Raw genomic sequence first — 19591 nt, forward strand, 5'->3', positions numbered from 1 at the left:
CGTCACTTCCGTGGGTTTTACTGGCCCCAATGATGATGTCACGTCCGGTTTTGGCGCCAAGTATGTCATCATGTCCGTTCCTGATGATGTCACTTCCAGTTCTGTCCTCGATGACATAATTTCCTGTACTGGTTAAAGCCACCATCTTGCCTCCATAGAGTCAGTGCTATTCTGGGGTCAAATCTGTGAACATCCCTGTTCATTTCACTTAAATTTTGCAGCCTGGATAAAATATACGGGTGGCTGCCCCAAATCATCATGATGTTCTTTGACTCATCTTTGTGACAAGAGACAGTTCTGGAGGGTAGCTGCTTGTGTCACTAAACCATTCCTTTTCATTTTTTTCTACCTCCTCAGCTGAAGAAGTTGAAAGACTGGCTGCGATGCGCTCTGAGTCGTTGGTACCTGGCACCCACACTCCTCCCATCCGAAGAAGAAGCAAATTTGCCACCCTAGGCAGGCTCTTCAAACCCTGGAAATGGAGAAAGAAGAAGAGCGAGAAGTTCAAACAGACGTCCGCAGGTAAGCAATGCCACTCTTCTGCCTTCCGGGTGGGGCGCTGCATGCCACTGTGCACTGCTGTTTGGTTGTCCACGGCAACAAACTGTTTGACTTTGCCTGGTGCAAGGGGTGGGCAGCAAAACTTTGGGTGGCACCAACTGAGAAAGCAGGACTGACGAGTCGTGAGTTTTGAGGGTTAAAGTGTAAATATAATGCTTTTATTTTTATTTTTTTTACTCATTGTGGTGTTTATTAATGCCCAGCAAAGCTTTCATGGAAGCTTTATGGAAGCAGGACGATTATCGATTTAATGTTGGCATGACACTGGCATTGGAACCATGGCACTTTCCAGTGTCAGCGAGTAGAGGAATCACACAACCCAGAAATAGGAAAAATCAGGACTCCGGCCATGACGTCCTGTTTGATGTCAACAGAATGAAAACAAAACGATCATGTGACAGCGTGATTTCATCATTGAGCCTCCTATGGAAAGAAAACGAGCCTCGATAAGCGAGAGTTCGCCATCCTTGGCACATGTCTTTGTCCAAAAAGGGAGCTCCTTCTTGCGATTATTTCATTTTACAGATTTGTTTTACGTTTAGTATGTATTTAGTGTTTCTTGTTATCTGCCCTGCCTCCTGTATGTGGAGCCTAAGGAGGCAGGGCCATCAAACTAGGCAGTTAAAGGGACTGGCCGGCCCTGGCAGTGCTTGATCTGGAGATGAAGACAGTTAAAACAACTTGGGCATCGTGGTGATGGTGATTGATTAGATATTCTTATTTATTTTTCTTTTGTTATTGACCCCTTTTTTCCAGTTGCTCTGGTATTATTGTTTTAAAGTTTTCTTATTTCATTTCTGAGGCATGTTGTTCAATCTGTACTCGTTTTCTCGATGGCACCGTTATCAACCCCATTTTGTATTTACTGGTCTCCTGCCATTTTGTACATTTGTAGTATCACAATGTCAGGGAGGTGAGAGTGTGTTGGTTTGGACATGTGCAGAGGAGAGATGCTGGGTATATTGGGAGAGGGTGCTAAGGATAGCGCTGCCAGGGAAAAGGAGAAGATGACGGCCTAAGAGAAGGTTTATGGATGTGGTGAGAGTGCACATGCAGGTGACGGGTGTGACAGAGCAAGATGACGAGGACAGGAAGATATGGAAGAAGATGATCCGCTGTGGTGACCCCTAATGGGAGCAGCCCAAAGAAGAATAATTATTACTATGGCAACAGGTGGGAAGTCGCTTTGTGACATCACCAAGATGAACCGTCAATAACACTCCTCAGTATCCGATAAATCTTTCAATTAAAGATTTCAATTTTCTTAATGGATTTCCCAATTTAAAGAACTTGGAGTTTTCATTCCTGTTTTTGATGAACGGTTACTTTTAATGAATTTTGGCTCATCGTCTTCAGGTCCTCGTTATTCCTGCACCCTTTGCTCCTTGCAGATCAGTGGTTTCTGGGCTGACCCTAACTCCAATTTGTTTGATGTTTGGATTTCCTGGCTCTTTGACCCCATCGGTTTTGCTTGGGCACCATTATGATGCAGCAACACAAAATGCTGACAAAGCAGCTGCACCAGACCAGAGCCTTCAGCAGACCACCAAGAGTTGGGCCCTCCACCCAGGGAGCTGCTATAAGACATTTATCAGACGGCCTGATGATCATCTCATCATCTAGGTTTCTCGCAGTGATAGACCATTTAACGTTACCCAGGGTGCACCTTGTGGAGGTGGCCTCTCATTGCACCCCACTGAGCGACACACCATCCACCACATAGCCTTTGAATGCCCCATGTGATCTTATTATGGCGACGAGAGTGATGATGATGATGATGTTGTTGTCAGTCCTGCTGCAGGACTAATCGAATGGCTGAGATACCTGGGTGTGCAGCTTCAAGTGGATTAGAGTCCATTATGTTATATTCACTTTATGGTATGTATGCAGTTGATATTCTATACCATACCATCTTCGAAACCCACTTAATGCTGAGCGTGGACTCGGGGAAGCTGGAGTCTGTTCTGGCAAGCATTAGGCACAAAGGCACCAGTCCAGCAGTGGTGGGCCGATTTAGTGTCGTCAGTCCACCTAACCTGCAAGTCTTCGGACTGTGAGAGGACACCCATGCAGAGAGGGGAAGAACATACAAACTGCACACAGGGTGGTCCTGAGGTGTGAACCCCGGTTTGATTAGTATGTACTGTGGCCTGCAGTGGGACGCATAGCTCCCCAAAGCCGACACAGACAGATGCAGAGCACAAGTTTTTCTATTTTGGTTCTGGGAAACGCTTCTCTCGTTTCCCACTTTCTCAGCACAGTTATAAGTACAATAAACGGCACACAGCAATGACTTTTCTTCTTCTTCTTCTTCTTCTTCTTCTTCTTCCTTTTCCCCTCACTCTCTCTCACCTCCATTTCTCCTCCTGCAAGCCTTGCCCTCCACCTCCTGACTTTGGCTCCTGAAGCAGTGGGCACGGGCTTCTTTTATGCTGCACCCAGGGGCACTTTTAGGTGAGATGGAAGCCCAATGTAGTGGAGCTTGGCAGCCCCTTCAGCACCCATGAAGCCCAGCAGGGCTGTGCCAAACTCCAACTCCAATAGAGCCCTGTGGAAATCCGAGACACCGCTGCAACCCACAGGGGCTGCCATCTATCGCTCCGGCGGAGATGATGCCCCAAGCCCACTCTCTCCCCAGGGCCTTCCATTATGGAGGCATCCCAGTGGGGTAAGGGCCCACTACCACTAGTACTATAACTAAACCAGCTGTACCACCCTGTACTTGCATGCATTTAAATAAATCACTCCAGGCAGCCTGCCGACTAACTAAACAGGCAGGGCTCAAGGCCATTTTAGGCCCAAAAATGGGGTAAGGGCTTTAAACAGTTTTAAACATAATATTAAATATCCCAGATATACAAAAAAGCCCTTAAAGGGAGAGGAAAACCGTGAACCCGTCTGGCTTGAAGCACAAAAACAAATGTTCTTTCAATGAACAGAATGCATTAAATAAGCACAAATGGAACCAAACGTGTTTAAAAAGACAGTCCAGTGAGGCCAAATCCCAGGGGTGGGGGGTTGTGTTAATTTGTTTTGATCCTATTTTTTGTAAAATTTGATCTGTATGGAATGATTACAATAAAATCAATAAAATAAAAAATAAAAAATCCAACAACCAGTAAGAAGAACTCACAATAAACAAAACAATCCAATTATACTCACCACAGAAAAGTGTCCACTCGTCTGACTTCAATGGCTCACGACTGGGACCGTCTGCTCGACCTTAACATAAACGCTAAGGGCGGTGCCAGAGTTGTGATGTCATGGTGGCGCCACCACTTGGCACCTCACCCACATAACACAAGAGTCCGATTCAATGAACTAAAACACACTAAACGGTACAATGAGGTTATTTTAGCTTTAACAGACCCATGATGAGCCGGTGTAGGCCCTCAAGCATCCATTTCAGTAGGGGTCAGGCCGCCTAGGACGAGGCACAAACCTCAACTGAGGGCAGGTCTGGATTTCCGTGTGGCCTTTTGGAGGTCTGACACCTTTATTTAGTGCTACACGATGGTAGAATCCACAAGGGCCATGAATGCATCTTCAACTTTTGAGTTTTATTGCGTTAAAATCCTTCTTCCTTTTTTAATAAAATGTGCTTATTGACATAAGAATTTCAGCCAACAATGTTTATCAAGGAGGACAAGCTGGCGCCTGGCACTGTAGCAGCTGAGCAGGGCACTGTGCCATCTCTGTTGGCACTGCTTTCATACTGCTTGACAGACAGCAGTTTTACTCTTGAGATGAGTCACACCATGAGGAGCACAACGATGCTAGAAAATAAAAAAATAAAAAAATAATCCACACTCCAAATTGGCTCTGTGATGAAGAACAATAAACTGCCGCCTGCCACAGAGCTTCATCAGTGAGCAGTCGTAAGGGAAAACTCTGACAACTGACCTCAGGAGTCGGGAACTGAAGATGCAAGCCGTATATAGCGCCTTTCAAATTTAACACAATCCCAGTATCACTCAGTTGTCGATTTTGTTAACTGTAATGCCTTTCTTAATTAATGTGATTTTAATGAGCCTTACTTGGTGATGAAGGTTATTTTATATAGCGCCTTTCAGATTCAGTACAATTTCAATCTTGCGCCTTTCTATGATCTTTAAAGAGTGTCGTCAGTGACAATACAGTACTCTGCATGTTATTTGATAGATAGCAGTCACGCACACACAAAGTTGCACTCTTTTTAGATATGAAAGGCACTATATAGATACATAGCACTATATACTAGCTAGATATGAATTGCACCATGTAGTATACTGATTAATAGATGTTAAAGGCACTATATGATGGATGGATGGATAGATGGTGTGACCTGTAGGGGGTGCCAGTGAGCTTCCAAACCCACCAACACAAGTATCCGTTCAAACAGTGATTTCTTTTCACAAATACCTCAAAGATGATTCACAAATATCACCCAAGCACAATTCCTCTTCTCCTTTCTGTCCCTTCTTCTTTCTTCCTCTCCTTTTACTCGTTCAGATAAGCTTTGTCTACATTCGCCCAATTCTGGTTCCCCTTTGGGGAATTGAACCCTGGTCTCCCACGTCACAGACTCTTAATGGGGGGCGGTTTTGGTCGGCGCTGCTTACACAAGCACGGCCAACTTGCTTTCTCCTTCATGGAAAACAAGATTAGTGAACTGACACAACATCTGGAAGCTAAACCTAAGTGAAAGGGAAAAAAAACTACAAAAAATAAATAAATAAATAAATAAATAAAGAGCTCCACTATGGAAAAGATTCGATTCAAGTTATTCTCATTTAGCGCCCTCCCCAGGGCACAGGCTGCAGGTACAACATGGATTTATAAATGTAAATGGATCTCCAGTGGATCCCTACCAGTAGCAAAGCTATACCCTGTAGGGGCCCGTGGTCACCGCTAGGGGTCGCCCCAGTGCCTTGGAGACCCTGGACCTCAGCACTTCCGCCACACCCGGAAGTGCTGGGAGGAAGAAGAGCAGGTACACCCCGAGTGCTTCCAGGGATGCAGCCGGCACTTCTGCCACGCTGGGGCGTGTCGGTGGGAGGTTGCCGGAACACACCTGGAGCACATCTGGGTGCTTATAAAAGGGGCCGCCTCCCTTCATTCAGGGCTGGAGTTGGGTGAGGAGAGGACGAAGCAGGAGAAGAGAGGGTGGAGGCGGCCTGAAGAGAAAGGCAGAGTGTGTGAGAGGCCTGGACTTTGGGGAAGTCCTGGGGTTGTGTGGCACTTTGTAAATAGTTGGACTTGTAAATAAACGTGTGGTGGTGATTAACAACATGTCTGCCTGTCTGTGTCCGGGGCTAGTTTCCACACTATCTATCTTTTCCACAACAGTGCCATGTGCTGGTTGATAGGGGGCATTGTTTCACCTGCCTTTTAATGCAGCGATGCCACTACAGGTGACTTGATTGACGGTGACATCTTCCACTCACAGCGTTAACCAGACGATTCCCTTGAAATGTAGATTCTCCACACACGTGTACATGCCAGTGTATTTTAGTGCCACATCAGTGCCCAAGTATAACAGCATTAGCATCTTGAGGCTGCCAAGTCTTGTCTGACTTTCAGTGGGTCACATACGCTTCCTTTGCTCTAACGGTTAAAAACAAAATGAAAGCAGCTTGTACTTCTCTTGCAGTTAGGGTTGGTGTTCACTGGCAAGGCACTATATAAATGGGCTTCTCTCAAAATGACAAAGTGAATTTGTCACTTGACCCTGATTCAAAAAATGGACTTTCAGACTGGGTGGCTGTGGGTGAGTGGACTTTATGAATTGAATGGATCTCTGAGATAGGTGAATGAAGGTGTCTGCCCACTCAGTTTAGGTCATTCAGGAGGTGGACCTTCTGAGTGGGTGAGGATGTGGACTTCACAGATCAAGGGGTTTCTGATTTGGTGAATGAAGGTTTAGTCCCCTCTAGTTACGTGAATGAAAATGTCCACCCATTGGGGCTTCTGACTTGGCAGCTGAGGGTGTGGACTTCATGGATTGAGTGATTTCAAAAGTGGGTCACTGATTAGATGACTTTAGGGTGACAAAACTAGTGGATCCTTCTGATTGGGTGGCCAAGGTGACGGACCTTGTGTCTTGTCAGTTGATTATGTGATTGAAGCTGTGGATCCTTCTGATTTGGGTGATTGAGGGACGCGGCCCACTGATTTGGCCCATGTGATTGGATAATTAAGGATGTTGGGCTCCTTTGTTGAGTTTACTGTAGGAATGGAACCATCTGATTGAACGAAAGGGTTCTAGGTAACCCAATAAGAGGGGCCCAATCCCTCAATCACCTCTTCAGAGGGTCCACTTTTTACCCTAATTGCCAAATTATTAGAACCTAAAAATTGGTGACTGAGGGCATGTGCCCTGTCCTGGCATAGAGCCATCTACTGAGATCATTTCTGCTTTTCCCCTTTTGCTGCACTAATTAGCTCCACAGCCAAAAGTGGATAAACAGAGTCAGGTGGGAGCGTCAAAAGGAGGGGCACTGTAAACCTACCCAAAGAGAAATTCACACGGACGCCTGAGGAATCTGCATGTGGCATCCAGCTGATGGCTGTGGAGGAGGAGGAGGAGGAGGAGTGATGGGCAGCAGCTGGCGAGCGCCGCGTTTTGAATTATTGACCCGTGTGTTTGCAGCTGACTCGGCTTTAATTAAAACCTTGAAAACCCCCCGAGCAGCTTGTGGTGGGCTGAGGCGGCCGCCCGGCTCCTAAATCTTCATTATGCAGGCCCCTCCTCGTGCTCCATGACTCCATAGCTGAGCGTGGTGTGCTGCTGATGGGCTCGTCCCTCACGTGGTCCGACTAACTCACGCATTCCCCCTGACATCTGGGAAGCTGCCTCCTCCACCGAGGAAGACTCATTTGCTGATGCCTTCTCTTTTTTTATGATCCAATTTTAGACGGGCGCACTTTAATGAGTGCCATTTAGATGTGCCTGTCAAAGGAAAAGCTCAAATAAGCAAAGAGGAGGGGGGACCTAACGGGACGGGACGGGACGAGATGAGAGTGGCCTGCAATGGCCAATCATGAGAGAAAATGGCAAAGTCCAAACAGCCCAAAGTGCCTCAGGTGGGTCCAAATAATTAATAATAAAATAATGAATAATAACAGGGGTCAGCCCTTCTGATTGGATGAATGTAAAATATGGGCTCTTCCGATTTGTTAATTAGAAGTTAGTGAAGCTTCTCAATAGGGGATTAAGTTAATGGACCTCAAACCGACTAGACAGCTGAGAGTGTGGACCTCAAAAGTGGGCATCCAATTTAGTGAATTTAGGTTTGGTGGGCTACCATTGGGTGAATGAAGGCGTGTGCCAACCCAACCGGGAGACTGAGGCTCTGGGTGACTGAGATAGTGGACCTTTCTGACTGGGTGGTGGAAGGTGTGGACTTCAAGGATTGAGGAGTTTCAGAAGTGGGTCTCTGATTGGCTGACTCCAAGTGTGGAGTGAATGAAGCTGTGAGCGGCCACCTGTTTGGATAGCACGTCTCTCATTGGGGTACTGGACCTTCGGATTTGGTGATTTGATTGTGTGATTGGGGCTGTTGAGCCATCTGACTGGGTAAACAGGCATTGGTTCAGCCCACCTGATTGGGTGTGGCCTCCTCTGTTTGGACGGTTGTAGGTATGGGCTCCTGTCATTGGGCCATTTTGAGATGGGATTGTTAATTAGGTGATCGTGAAGAGATTTGCCCCATCTGACCTTTTGATTTAAGGTAGTGGACTTTCTGACTTGCTGATTAAGGATGTGGTCCTCACAGATTCAGTGATTTCAGAGGTGGATGTCCGATTCGGTATATGGAGGTTTGGTGCCCAGCAATTGGGTAAATGAAGGCATGTTGATCCATATGATTGGGTAACTGGACCTTCTGACTGGGCGAGTTGAAGGTGTGGACTTCATGTTTTGAGTTATTTCAGATTAGGGTTTCTGAATTTGCTGTTTCAAGGTGTGGACTGAGGTGTGAGAGCTCATCTATTTGGGTGATAGCGCTTTGATGGAGGTCAAGGATCTTCTGATTTGGTGATTTGATTGTGTGATTGGGGCTGTTGATCCATCTGATTGGGTAAACAGGCATTGGTTCAGCCCACCTGGTTGGGTGTGGCCTTCTCTTTTTGGGCAGTTGGGCCCCTCTGATTGGGTCATTGGGATTGCTAATAAGGTGATCGTGAAGAGATTTGCCCCATCTGACCTTCTGACTTGGTGGTTAAGGATGTGGTCCTCATGGATTCAATGGTTTCAAAGGTGGATGTCCAATATATATGTATGGAGGTTTGGTGCCCAGCATTTGGGTAAATGAGGTGTGTGGATCCATCTGATTGGGTAAACAGGCATTGGTTCAGGCCACCTGATTTGGTGTGGCCTCCTCTGTGTGGGCGGTTGTAGGTATGGGCTCCGGTCATTGTGTGAATAGGTCGGAGTGATTAGGTCATTTTGAGATGGGAATGCTAATTAGGTGATCACAAAGTGACTTACCCCATCTGATTTGTCGATTTGAGGTAGTGGACCTACTGATTTGGTGGTTAAGGATGTGGTCCTCATGAATTCAGTAATATCAGAGGTGGATGTCCGATTAAGTGTATGGAGGTTTGGTGCCCAGCGATTAGGTAAATGAAGGCATGTGGATCCATCTGATTGGGTAACTGGACCTTCTGACTGGGTGGGTTGAAGGGGTGGACTTCATGTGTTGAGTGATTTCAGATTGGGGTTTCTGAGTTTGCTGCCTCAAGGTGTGGACTGAATGAAAGCGTGGATGATAATGCTTTGATGGAGGTAGTGGACCTTCGGGTTTGGTGATTTGATTGAGGCTGTTGATCTATCTGATTGATGAACAGCCATTTATTCAGCCCACCTGATTGGGTGTGGTCTCCTCTGTTTGGGCGGTTGTAGGTATGTTCCCCCGTGATTGGGTCATTTTGAGATGGGATTGCTAATTAGGTGTTTGTGAAGATGTCTGGCCCATCTGATCTTCTGATTTAAAGTAGTGGACCTTCTGACTCTCTGGTTGAGGATGTGGTCCTCACAGATTCAGTAATATCAGAGGTGGATGTCCGATTCGGTGCATGGAGGTTTGGTGCCCAGCAATTGGGTAAATGAAGGTGTGTGGATCTATCTGATTGGGTAAACAGACATTGGTTCAGCCCACCTGATTGTGTGTGGCCTCCTCTGTTTGGGCGGCTATAGGTATGGGCTGCTGTGATTGGGTGAATAAGTCCGAGTGACTGGGTTGTTTTGAGCTGGGATTGCTAATTAGGTGAACATGAAGAGACTTGCCCCATGTTGATCCATCTGATTGGGCAAGCAGACCCTCTGACTGAACGGGTGGAAGGCGTGGACTTCCTGTATTGAGTGATTTCATTTTGGGCTTTCCCAAATTACCTCTAACAAGGTGTGAGCTGAGGGGTGAGTGCTCATCTATTTAGGTGTCGAGGCTAGTGGCTTCTTCTAATTGGGTAATTGAAAAGGGCGGCCCACTAATTAGGTGAATGGGAGTCGATTCAGCCAGTCTGATTGGACGTGGGCTCCTTTGTTTGGGTGACTGTAGGCTTGGCCCCCTCTGATTGGATGAATGGGCTCTAGAAATGTAATAATTAAATATTGCAGTGTGAACCCACCCTCTGAGTTTAGGGTTATATAAATTGAAATTGAATACTAAATTGTATTTGATATAGCGCCTTGCATAGTGATCACTGTCCTAAGGCACTTTTCAGGTGGAGGGAAAAGTGGCACACGTGTTGTCACACAGAGTCAGAGGTGATGAGGAATGGAACCTGTGACTTCACACTCTGAGCCCACCTGCTGAGTTAAGAATGGACTTGAATTAAAATGTGAGGTCTATATAGCGCCTTTCACTCCCAGGCCCCTTACAGACGCAGTAGAAGACTTTCCATATTTTTGCCATATGAGCTGTAAAAAGTGAAAGAACTCATAAAGGGCCACACTCTGTGTCAAAGATGGGACCTGAAGAAGCAAACACGCGCAATCAGCCTTTAGTTTATATAGCGCCTTTGCAAGTGAAGACAATGGCAAAGCGATATGCAGGTGAGGTACAGTTGTGTCTGAATTTTGTAATACTAGAAGGTGAAGTGGCTCTCTAAGGAGCACACATTGTGCCACAGGTGGGAACTAAAGAAACCAACACACACAGTCGGTCATTATATTATATAGCGCCTTTCACTGTAAAGAAAATTGACCTTTACAAGTGTGGTACAATTGTGTCTGAGGTAAATTGGCTCTCTCAGGGCCACCAGTTGTGTCAAGTTGGGTGTTGGAGAAATAAAAAATGAGCACAGTCAGTCTTTATTTGATATATAGCGCCTTTCTTCACAGCTCCAGTCTATTTGTCTCCACATTTCCACTTTGTATGCACAGGCCAGGTGGAATTCTTCACTCAGCGGACTAACATCTTAGTCATCGGGGGCTCCACTGCCTGTAATGAAAATCAATCAATCAATTAATCAATCAATCAATCAGTCTGTCAGTCACAGTCTCTCTATATGTTCATGCAACCAGCACCTCAAGGCGCTTTAAAAGTTCACTCCAGTTGCAGTTTCAAAGATGGTGGGTGATCAGCTTGGTGGCAATTGAACCCATGGCCTTTGTGCCCATTCTTGACCTCTCCACTTTACGAAGGACACGTTGACCACCCTATCATCCTCCCAGAGAGACTATTTGCAGCTTCCCAATTGACATCGGCCATGGGGGGTCATTAGTGGGGGTCCTTCAGGTGAGGCAATTTTCTCGTTCCACTGGCAAGCGTTATTAGTGTTCAATTACTGCGGAGTCTCGGAGCGAAGGGAGGCTCCAGATTTCATTAGCTTGACGCCCACAGGCCATTTGTTCAAATTGCTGGGCTTGCTTGGAGCTTCACAGCCGCGAGTTATGGAGATGATGTCACAAAGGCATGAGTCCATTACCTTCGAGGAGGAGTGATTAGGCAATTCCCAGACCTCTGGGAAATATTTAGGGGGGGGAGAGAGGAGGAAGAAGTAGGGGTCTGTAATGTTGTGCTGGCGCGTGATTCCCAACCCTCTGCCCTTAAGAGCGCCCCCTATTAGTAGATGCATGTGATTACAACCATTTTAACTTCTTTTTACTTGTTAAACACTAAGCAGTAACCTTCATATAGTGCCTTTTTCCTTTAGAGCAAGCTGTAGGATACTGAATGTCTACTAAAGTGTTATATTAATGACTTACTTCTTATAACTGAGAGACTCCTAAATTGCCCACTAGAGGGAGGATTTACCATCAAACTCCAGCTAGGTATAAGGACAAACACAGGGGTCTTCATAAAATTCAAAGTTTATTTTTATACATAATGCTCTGTTACACTAAAAAGCTCCAAAAAGTATAAAGGAGATGCCAGCAACAGCAATCCAAGCCGAACAAAAATCCCATACCAAAGAACGGAGCAGAGGTTTCAATATCCAGAAATCATAAAGCACAAGGAGACTCTTTGACTCCCAAGCTCTTTCAACAGGAACTGCCAGGAGCCGTGGGAGACCCTCCAGATATAAAGGGCGGTGATTGACAGGTGGCCCCTCCTCTTGGGGGGATGGCCCATTAAAACGCAGCCTAAACACAAAGAAACTAAACCACGCCTCCAAATTAATAAGTAATATCAGATTCCTAACTTAACATAAACATCAGAATCAAACACGAACAAAAAGAAAACCTGAAACAAAGGTCTGAACCCCAGCCGGGGAGGAATGTTGGCTGAAATATAACACTAGTGAACATTTTGCAGGCCAGTGTGGAGAACAATCATCTTATTATTTCTCATTTGGAATCTGCTTTTCCGTCTTCGGGCCATGCTGGCTGGGCTGGGCGTTCTTTTGCTTTTCCAGGGTCTGAACAGGGAGATCTGCTGCCCTCATCTGCCCCAGGAGTCCCCTACATTGAGCAACGTGCCCACCTGACCTGACACCTCGCCCTCTCCAAGGTCCTGGTCTTATCACCAAGTACGAATGAAAGACTCAACGATTGAACAGGGGACCCTTGTGTGTAAAGCTCTGCTCTGATTTCATACTCAAATTGTGCTGATGCTAAAAAAGCAAAAATGGCACACACATAAACAATTGGGATTAATAGAACCGTACGAGCGGCCTGTCATTTATTTAGCAGGCACTTTTGCACATGCTTTTAGACCCTTCCTGTCACCTCCCACCAGTAACCATGGATCGCTTACAAGAATATCCATTATGAAAGTTAATAATGAAGGTAATTGAAAAGATTTAACGCGATCAATTTATTATTAGTTTTGCCTTTTGGCAATGCCGGTAATCCATCCATAGTAAAAGGACAAATGGCAGTTGTTCTGTGTGTCTGTCCGTCTGCTATGTCTTTGTCATTCAAACAGATGACGCAACATGATTTTATGAATCCCATACAAAGTGGCATAAAACAGAGACATATGCATTGCATTTGTCATTCTAACAGATGGTGCATCACAAAAAAAAGTGCAGTAATAAAATACATTGCATTTTTGATTCTAACACATGCCGCATCATAAACATTTACACTGCTTTTACAAATCTTATACCAAATGGCACAAAACAGAGACATATGTACTGCATTTTCCATTCCAACTGATGGCACATCATAAACATTAACACTGCTTTTACGAATCCCATACCTAATAACACAAAAGAGAGACATACGCATTTTTACTTGTTAAACACTAAGCAGTAACCTTCATATAGTGCCTTTTTCCTTTAGAGCAAGCTGTAGGATACTGAATGTCTACTAAAGTGTTATATTAATGACTTACTTCTTATAACTGAGAGACTCCTAAATTGCCCACTAGAGGGAGGATTTACCATCAAACTCCAGCTAGGTATAAGGACAAACACAGGGGTCTTCATAAAATTCAAAGTTTATTTTTATATATAATGCTCTGTTACACTAAAAAGCTCCAAAGAGCATAAAGGAGATGCCAGCAACAGCAATCCAAGCCGAACAAAAATCCCATACCAAAGAACGGAGCAGAGGTTTCAATATCCAGAAATCATAAAGCACAAGGAGACTCTTTGACTCCCAAGCTCTTTCAACAGGAACTGCCAGGAGCCGTGGGAGACCCTCCAGATATAAAGGGCGGTGATTGACAGTGGCATAAAACAGAAACATGTGTAATGCATTTTTCATTCTAACAGATGGTGAATCACACAAAAATTTGCAGTAATAAAATATGTTGCATCTTTCATTCCATCTGATATCACATCATAAACATTAACACTGCTTTGATGAATTCCGTACCAAATAACACAAAAGAGAGACATAGGCATTGCATTTTTCATTCCAGCAAATAGTGTATCACAATCATTTACAGCAAAAAAATGCATTGCATTTGTCATTCCAACCGATGGTGCATCACAAATATTAACTGTGCTTTTATGATATCCCATATGAAACAGCATATAATAGAGGCCCATGTACTTCATCTGTCATTCCAACAGATGGTACTTCACAAAAAATGTGCAGTAATAAAATACATTGCATTTTATGAATCCCATACCAAATAACATAAAAGAGAGACATGTGTACTGCATTTGTCATTCCAGCAAATAGTGTGTCGCAATCATTTGCAGCAATAAATTGCATTGCCTTTGTCATTCCAACCGATGGTGCATCACAAACATTAACGCTGCTTTCACAAACCCCATATGAAATGGCATCTAACAAAGACCTATGCACTGCATTTGTCATTCCAACAGATGGTGCCTCACAGACATTTATAGCAATAAAATATATTGCACTTGTCTTTCTAGCAGCACGTCCCAAACACTTGTAGTAATGCATTTTATTACTACAAATGTCTGTGATGAGACATGTTTTGGAATGACAAATACAATCCATTTCTTTTACTACATGCATTACAAAATACATTCCAACAGAGGGTTCATTACAAACTGAGGTCTATGTTGATTTTTTAGATTTCAACCCATCTTAGAAGTGTAGCACAGCTAATGTACATACAGTATATAAAATGAGAAAATGTCCTACATCTGTGCCCAGGTGTACTGTTGCCAGGCGCCCACAAGGGGGGGTAGGATTTTCAATGAACAAAGGCAACAAGATGCACAAAGAAAGAGGGCCATTAAGGGCTGGCATATGTGGAGAGCAGAGGTTCCTAAGTGTGCAGCATGACTGAAACAAGACAGGCTTACCATTGTACCATACGGGCATTTTGCTGTCCTAATATAATATAATATAATATAATATAATATAATATAATAATATAATATAATATAATATAGTGATATAGTATACTCTGGGGTGAACTGGTGTCCTATCCAGTGCTGCACCCGGTGCTGCTTCAATGGTCATTGGCTTTCTGAGATCCTGACCCAGATAAAGCAAAGTTATAAAATGGATGGATGGATTTTATAGACTTATGTCAATTTCGAGAATGAAAGAGCGTAAACAGTGCAAATTATTTAAAGCTGCAGACACGTCGGCCTTGTCGGCCTGAGGCTGACCTAAAATTACACTGGGAGACGTGGAGCTCAAGCCGCTGTTCGAACTGATCGATGGGCAGGAAGCACACGCCAATGTTCTTAATTAAGAAAACTGCACACAGAATCAATACCATCAGTGGAAAAGGACGCTGGCACCGTGACCCTGGTGAACGGGGTGTCGGGGTGGGGAGGTGCTAGCAGTGGGTCAGGGGGCTGCCCAATCATGCGAGTTGCTGCTCTGCACACACAGCATGGCTCAGTTTGCCATCTGGAACCATGGAGTGTGTTGCCTCTTCTCTGATGTCACATCAGTAATGACATGTCTGTGTTGTCAACATCACGTCAAGTCTACCTGGCCTCCAGGTACTGAAGTCTGAAGTGAATTATAAAGGACTGTTAGCATCAGATCCTCTGCCTGGTTGCTGTCTGTGTGGAGTCTGCATGTCCTCCTTGTGCCTGTGTGAGTTTTTCTTTGAGAACTCCGGTCTTTCTCTCCCATCGTGTAGTTTAGTGACTGTGAACTGCCATTTTGTGTGACAGGGTGGCTCCTATTCAGATGAGCATTGTCAGCTTATGTCCTGCAGTACCAAGAAGGCCAACAACTCTCTGCAAGACTGACCTGGCTAAAACAACACATTAGAAAATGGATGGTTTGGGATGGGGGTCAGAATTGGCCCTCATATGAGTGACGGTGAATGTGCGTGTGAGTGGGCCCAGTGACAGAGTGGCGGCCCACCCTGTACCCGGTGCTTTTGGGATTGGCTCTTCCTCCCTGTGATCCTGAACTGAATTAATGGGTTAGAAAATGCATGGACTGCTGGCTTATTTCTGATTTCTGAATACTGTCTAGTCTGAGACCTTCGGGATTGTAAAACCTCATGGACCGTTTCTTCATTTGTCCTTTGTTTGCCTTTTTTTTTTTGTACACAACAATAATAACTTTGATGTTGAGGAAACAATAGAATTCCTGTAATCACTCGGAGTGGTCCTCGAGATACCGATGGAGGAAGAAGGATGAGGGAGTTGGGCTTGGGCTGATTACAGGAGGAGATCTGTTTGACAGACACTGTCACCCGGGTCTCACCTCCGCTGATTGTGCCCAGGAGATGGGTGAGCGGTGGGAGAAGAGAGACAGAGAGAGAGAGAGAGAGAGAAAGAAAGAGAGAGAGAGGCGGAGGAGGAGGAGACATACAAAGAGAGAGAGAGAGAGAAACAGAAAGAGAGAGAGACAGAGAGAGAGAGGAGGAGGAGACATACAAAGAGAGAGAGAAAGAGAGAAAGGAGGAGAGAGAGAAAGAGAGAGAGAGAGATAGGAGAGAGAGACTGAGAGAGAGAGAGAGAGAGAAAAAGACCGGTTTTGGCTTGTTTTTAACCTTTGCTTTTATTTTATTTGTTGGATTCTTATTACTGTGGTGGGCTGGCACTCTGCCGGGGGTTTGCTTCCTGCCTTGCCCTCTGTGTTGGCTCCAGCAGACCCCCGTGACCCTGTAGTTAGGATATAGCGGGTTGGATAATGGATGGATGGATGTTATTATAGTCACTCATTTATAATGCACAGGGTAACATGAACAGGTTAACTGGCCATATTGGATAAGAAGGGAAAACATGCAAGTCACTATGTGTGAAGTGTGGCCGTCAGGTCATGTAGTATACCGAAGTCTATAATTATTGTCAGAAAATATTATTGTTAGTGAAAATAGATAGATAGATAGATAGATAGATACTTTATTAATCCCAAGGGGAAATTCACAAATATTCCCGTGTGTAACCCACAAGTACGTACCTGTACGTTTAACCCGGGTTTCGATGTCACTGTGGAAAATGTCGTGTACAACTGGCCATGAATAAAAACAGGGCCTGGCAAATAAACTGCAGACGTGATTAAACGTTTGTCGTTGTGACTTGGTGACAGTCATACACTTTGCCAAACGAACGGGGAATTGTCTACGCCGTAATATGAAGGGAATATCTCATTTTGAGTCGTCAGTGTTATGGAATCCGTGCAGTTTTTCCGTTGTAATGTTTCTTGTTGGCCATTTACCGCTGCTCTTCAGAAGGGTTGTGTTTGTAATTCATTTTTCGGTGCGAGACTTGCTGCCGCTGATCTTTGGAGGATGTCGCTCTGTGGTTTGTCACACGTTGTCTTTGTTGTTCCAAGGCCTCTCGCCTGTGCTGTCTGGTCTGTCGTGATGTCGATGTTTCGTGCGTTGGTGTGAGTATGTAGGCCGGCCAGAGTGCTTCTGTTGGTCACTGCTACGCTGTACGTGCCTTTTCATTTTATCGGGAGGCTTACGTTGAAGTGAAGGAAAGAGGAGGTGTAAAATGGTAGCGCCATCATGCAAAGTATGCACAGAATAAAGAGTCAAATATCTCAGTCGATAATCTGTCACACTGGAGACTTGAAGATAACCCTAAGACTAAAACTCTGCCAGGATCACGGACTCCTCGCTATTGTTGTGGTGGGATATAGCAGATGTGGCAAGCATTCTTTATATCGAGCACGGAGGGTCACAAGCGACATAATATAAGGGTGTGTGTGTGAGGAGCCCTACTTTTATGTTGTGCTGTTTTTCTTTTTAATACAGAATGGAAGTTTCTGACCTTGTCTGTCCCACCACTGGGTCACCTCATCGCGGGCCTTTTTTTTTTTTAATTATATAATAGACGAGTAACGGCGCACTGCTATAACGATAACGTGCAGTGAATCCACTTGACTTGAGCGTTCCTAGTTTTCCTCCTCTTTTCTTTCTCTGTACGTTTATCATCCGTTTGCTCAGAGGTTGATGCTCTTGCTGTTTCCTGAGCAGCTCTTCTTCGCTCCACCCTAGCGGCCCGCTTTTCTCTTCTTCAGTGAGGTCATCAGGAAGTGAGGTCATCTGTAAAAGGACAGAAGTGAGGTCATCAGGAAGTGAGGTCATCTGTAAAGGGACAGAAGTGAGGTCATCAGGAAGTGAGGTCATCTGTAAAGGGACAGAAATAAGGTCATCAGGAAGTGAGGTCATCTGTAAAGGGGCGGAAGTGAGGTCATCTGTAAAGGGGCGGAAGCGAGGGATCTTTTCTTATTCTTCTGTGGGTCTGTAGGGAGAGCGAGAGATGGCATTAGTACTCATTGCCACCTCTTTATCTGATGTTTTAACACCCCAGATTGGACCCTTTCTCTGTCCCCTAAGTGCACGTGAGTGACATGTATCACAATGAAGCATTTCCTCTCACTTTATGTCACCTGTAATCAATTTTAAAGTTTTACATAATTTAAGCTGTTAATTTGACATTCGGTTTGTATTAACTAATTAAATATTAAGCTCATTGCAATATGCTTCACATTAAATATTGAAGGCCTTTAATGCCAGGATCTGTTTTCTCTGTCAGCATAGCAACTGAATAAATGCATTTGTCCTTTGATGAAACATAAAATTGATTTTGAAAGTGACCAAGTTGTGTGTTTTTATGTTGTCATTGTCTGGGGACGGGGCCATCATTTCTAAAATAAACCCACTTTTATCTTTTCCAGGGATCTGTATCCACCATTTTAATAACAATAATAATAATCAGCAGCTGCTGTGGAATGCTTCACTTGTCACACGGCCACCTCATCCATTGTCTGGTTGTCTTTTGTTTCTCTGTCGTCGTCAGTGCCCAAGTTCCATCGCTGCCTAAGCACTTGTGATAAGGGGGTGGGTGGAAAAATAAAACCGACCCTTCGGGCAGATGGCCATAAGGAGGACCTTTGCAGGGTGTGGTCTGTTTCCGTAACTACCAAGGGGTGGTTGCCATGGAAAAAAGGATGCTAATGTACAGTGGAAAAAGGCGGTGAAAGACAAGAGAAGGAGATTCACCCAAACGTCTATAAAAGATAGATAGATTACCTCGCTCAGTGAAGTGGAGGTGGCCACCTCGAGGACTTTGCCGGATGGGACATTCATGGAGGATTTCTTGGGTGAGCTAAAAGCCATCTTTGCTTGTTTGGGGTAGCGCATCTTGAAGACTTTGTGGAAAGGAAAAGACAAAAAGGACTTCCAGCATCAGAAGTGTCAGAGCTGCTTGGACGTGGTGGGTTGTCCGTGTCGAAGGGGGCTTTTTTGTGTTAATTGCTTACTATATGTGGTGGGACAGGGGGTGTGTTTACGGATTCGGTTGCTGCCATTTATGTTTGTGTAGTTCATAAGACTGATTTAATACAGTTACTTCATAAGAGTAATTCTGACCAAACAGAAGGTAGGTATGCTCCGACGTCAAACGCTGGCTCTGTGGCACTGTATCTGATCGTGTTCAGCTTTGATGGGAGAGCGTCCCCATGTGGGGAGAATAGCATGTGGCCGTGATATCTCTGCCAATGAGCAGCTACCCTCAAAAACACACGAAGCTCTGATGTCTCTCTCTCAAAAATTTCAAACATTACTCTTTAACGATCTCTAGATGATGATGTCTACTGAACAAACAGGTATCACTAGCTAAGCGAAGGCAAGGTACGCTCTAACACATGGCGACAGGTAGAGCAACTCCTTCCGGCTCCCCACTCCTGATGTCACATTTCCTCCTCCCCTCGGCCCACAGCCCGGCTCTCGGATTCGTGTGAATA

General features: G+C 44.9%; 1 protein-coding gene across 7 annotated transcripts in view; it reads left to right on the top strand.

Annotated features, from left to right (window-relative positions):
- The window catches only part of LOC120529827 (phosphatase and actin regulator 1-like), a 269957-nt gene that overhangs the window by 155312 nt on the left and 95054 nt on the right, over positions 1-19591 (top strand). For all 7 annotated transcript variants that reach the window (XM_039754013.1, XM_039754010.1, XM_039754016.1 and 4 more), the window contains one exon: positions 358-522. In XM_039754013.1, the coding sequence (XP_039609947.1) occupies positions 358-522 (165 nt within the window). The remainder of the gene's footprint in view (positions 1-357; positions 523-19591) is intronic.

This window comes from Polypterus senegalus, chromosome 5 (assembly GCF_016835505.1).
Source record: "Polypterus senegalus isolate Bchr_013 chromosome 5, ASM1683550v1, whole genome shotgun sequence".
NCBI classification, from domain to species: Eukaryota; Metazoa; Chordata; class Cladistia; order Polypteriformes; family Polypteridae; genus Polypterus; species Polypterus senegalus.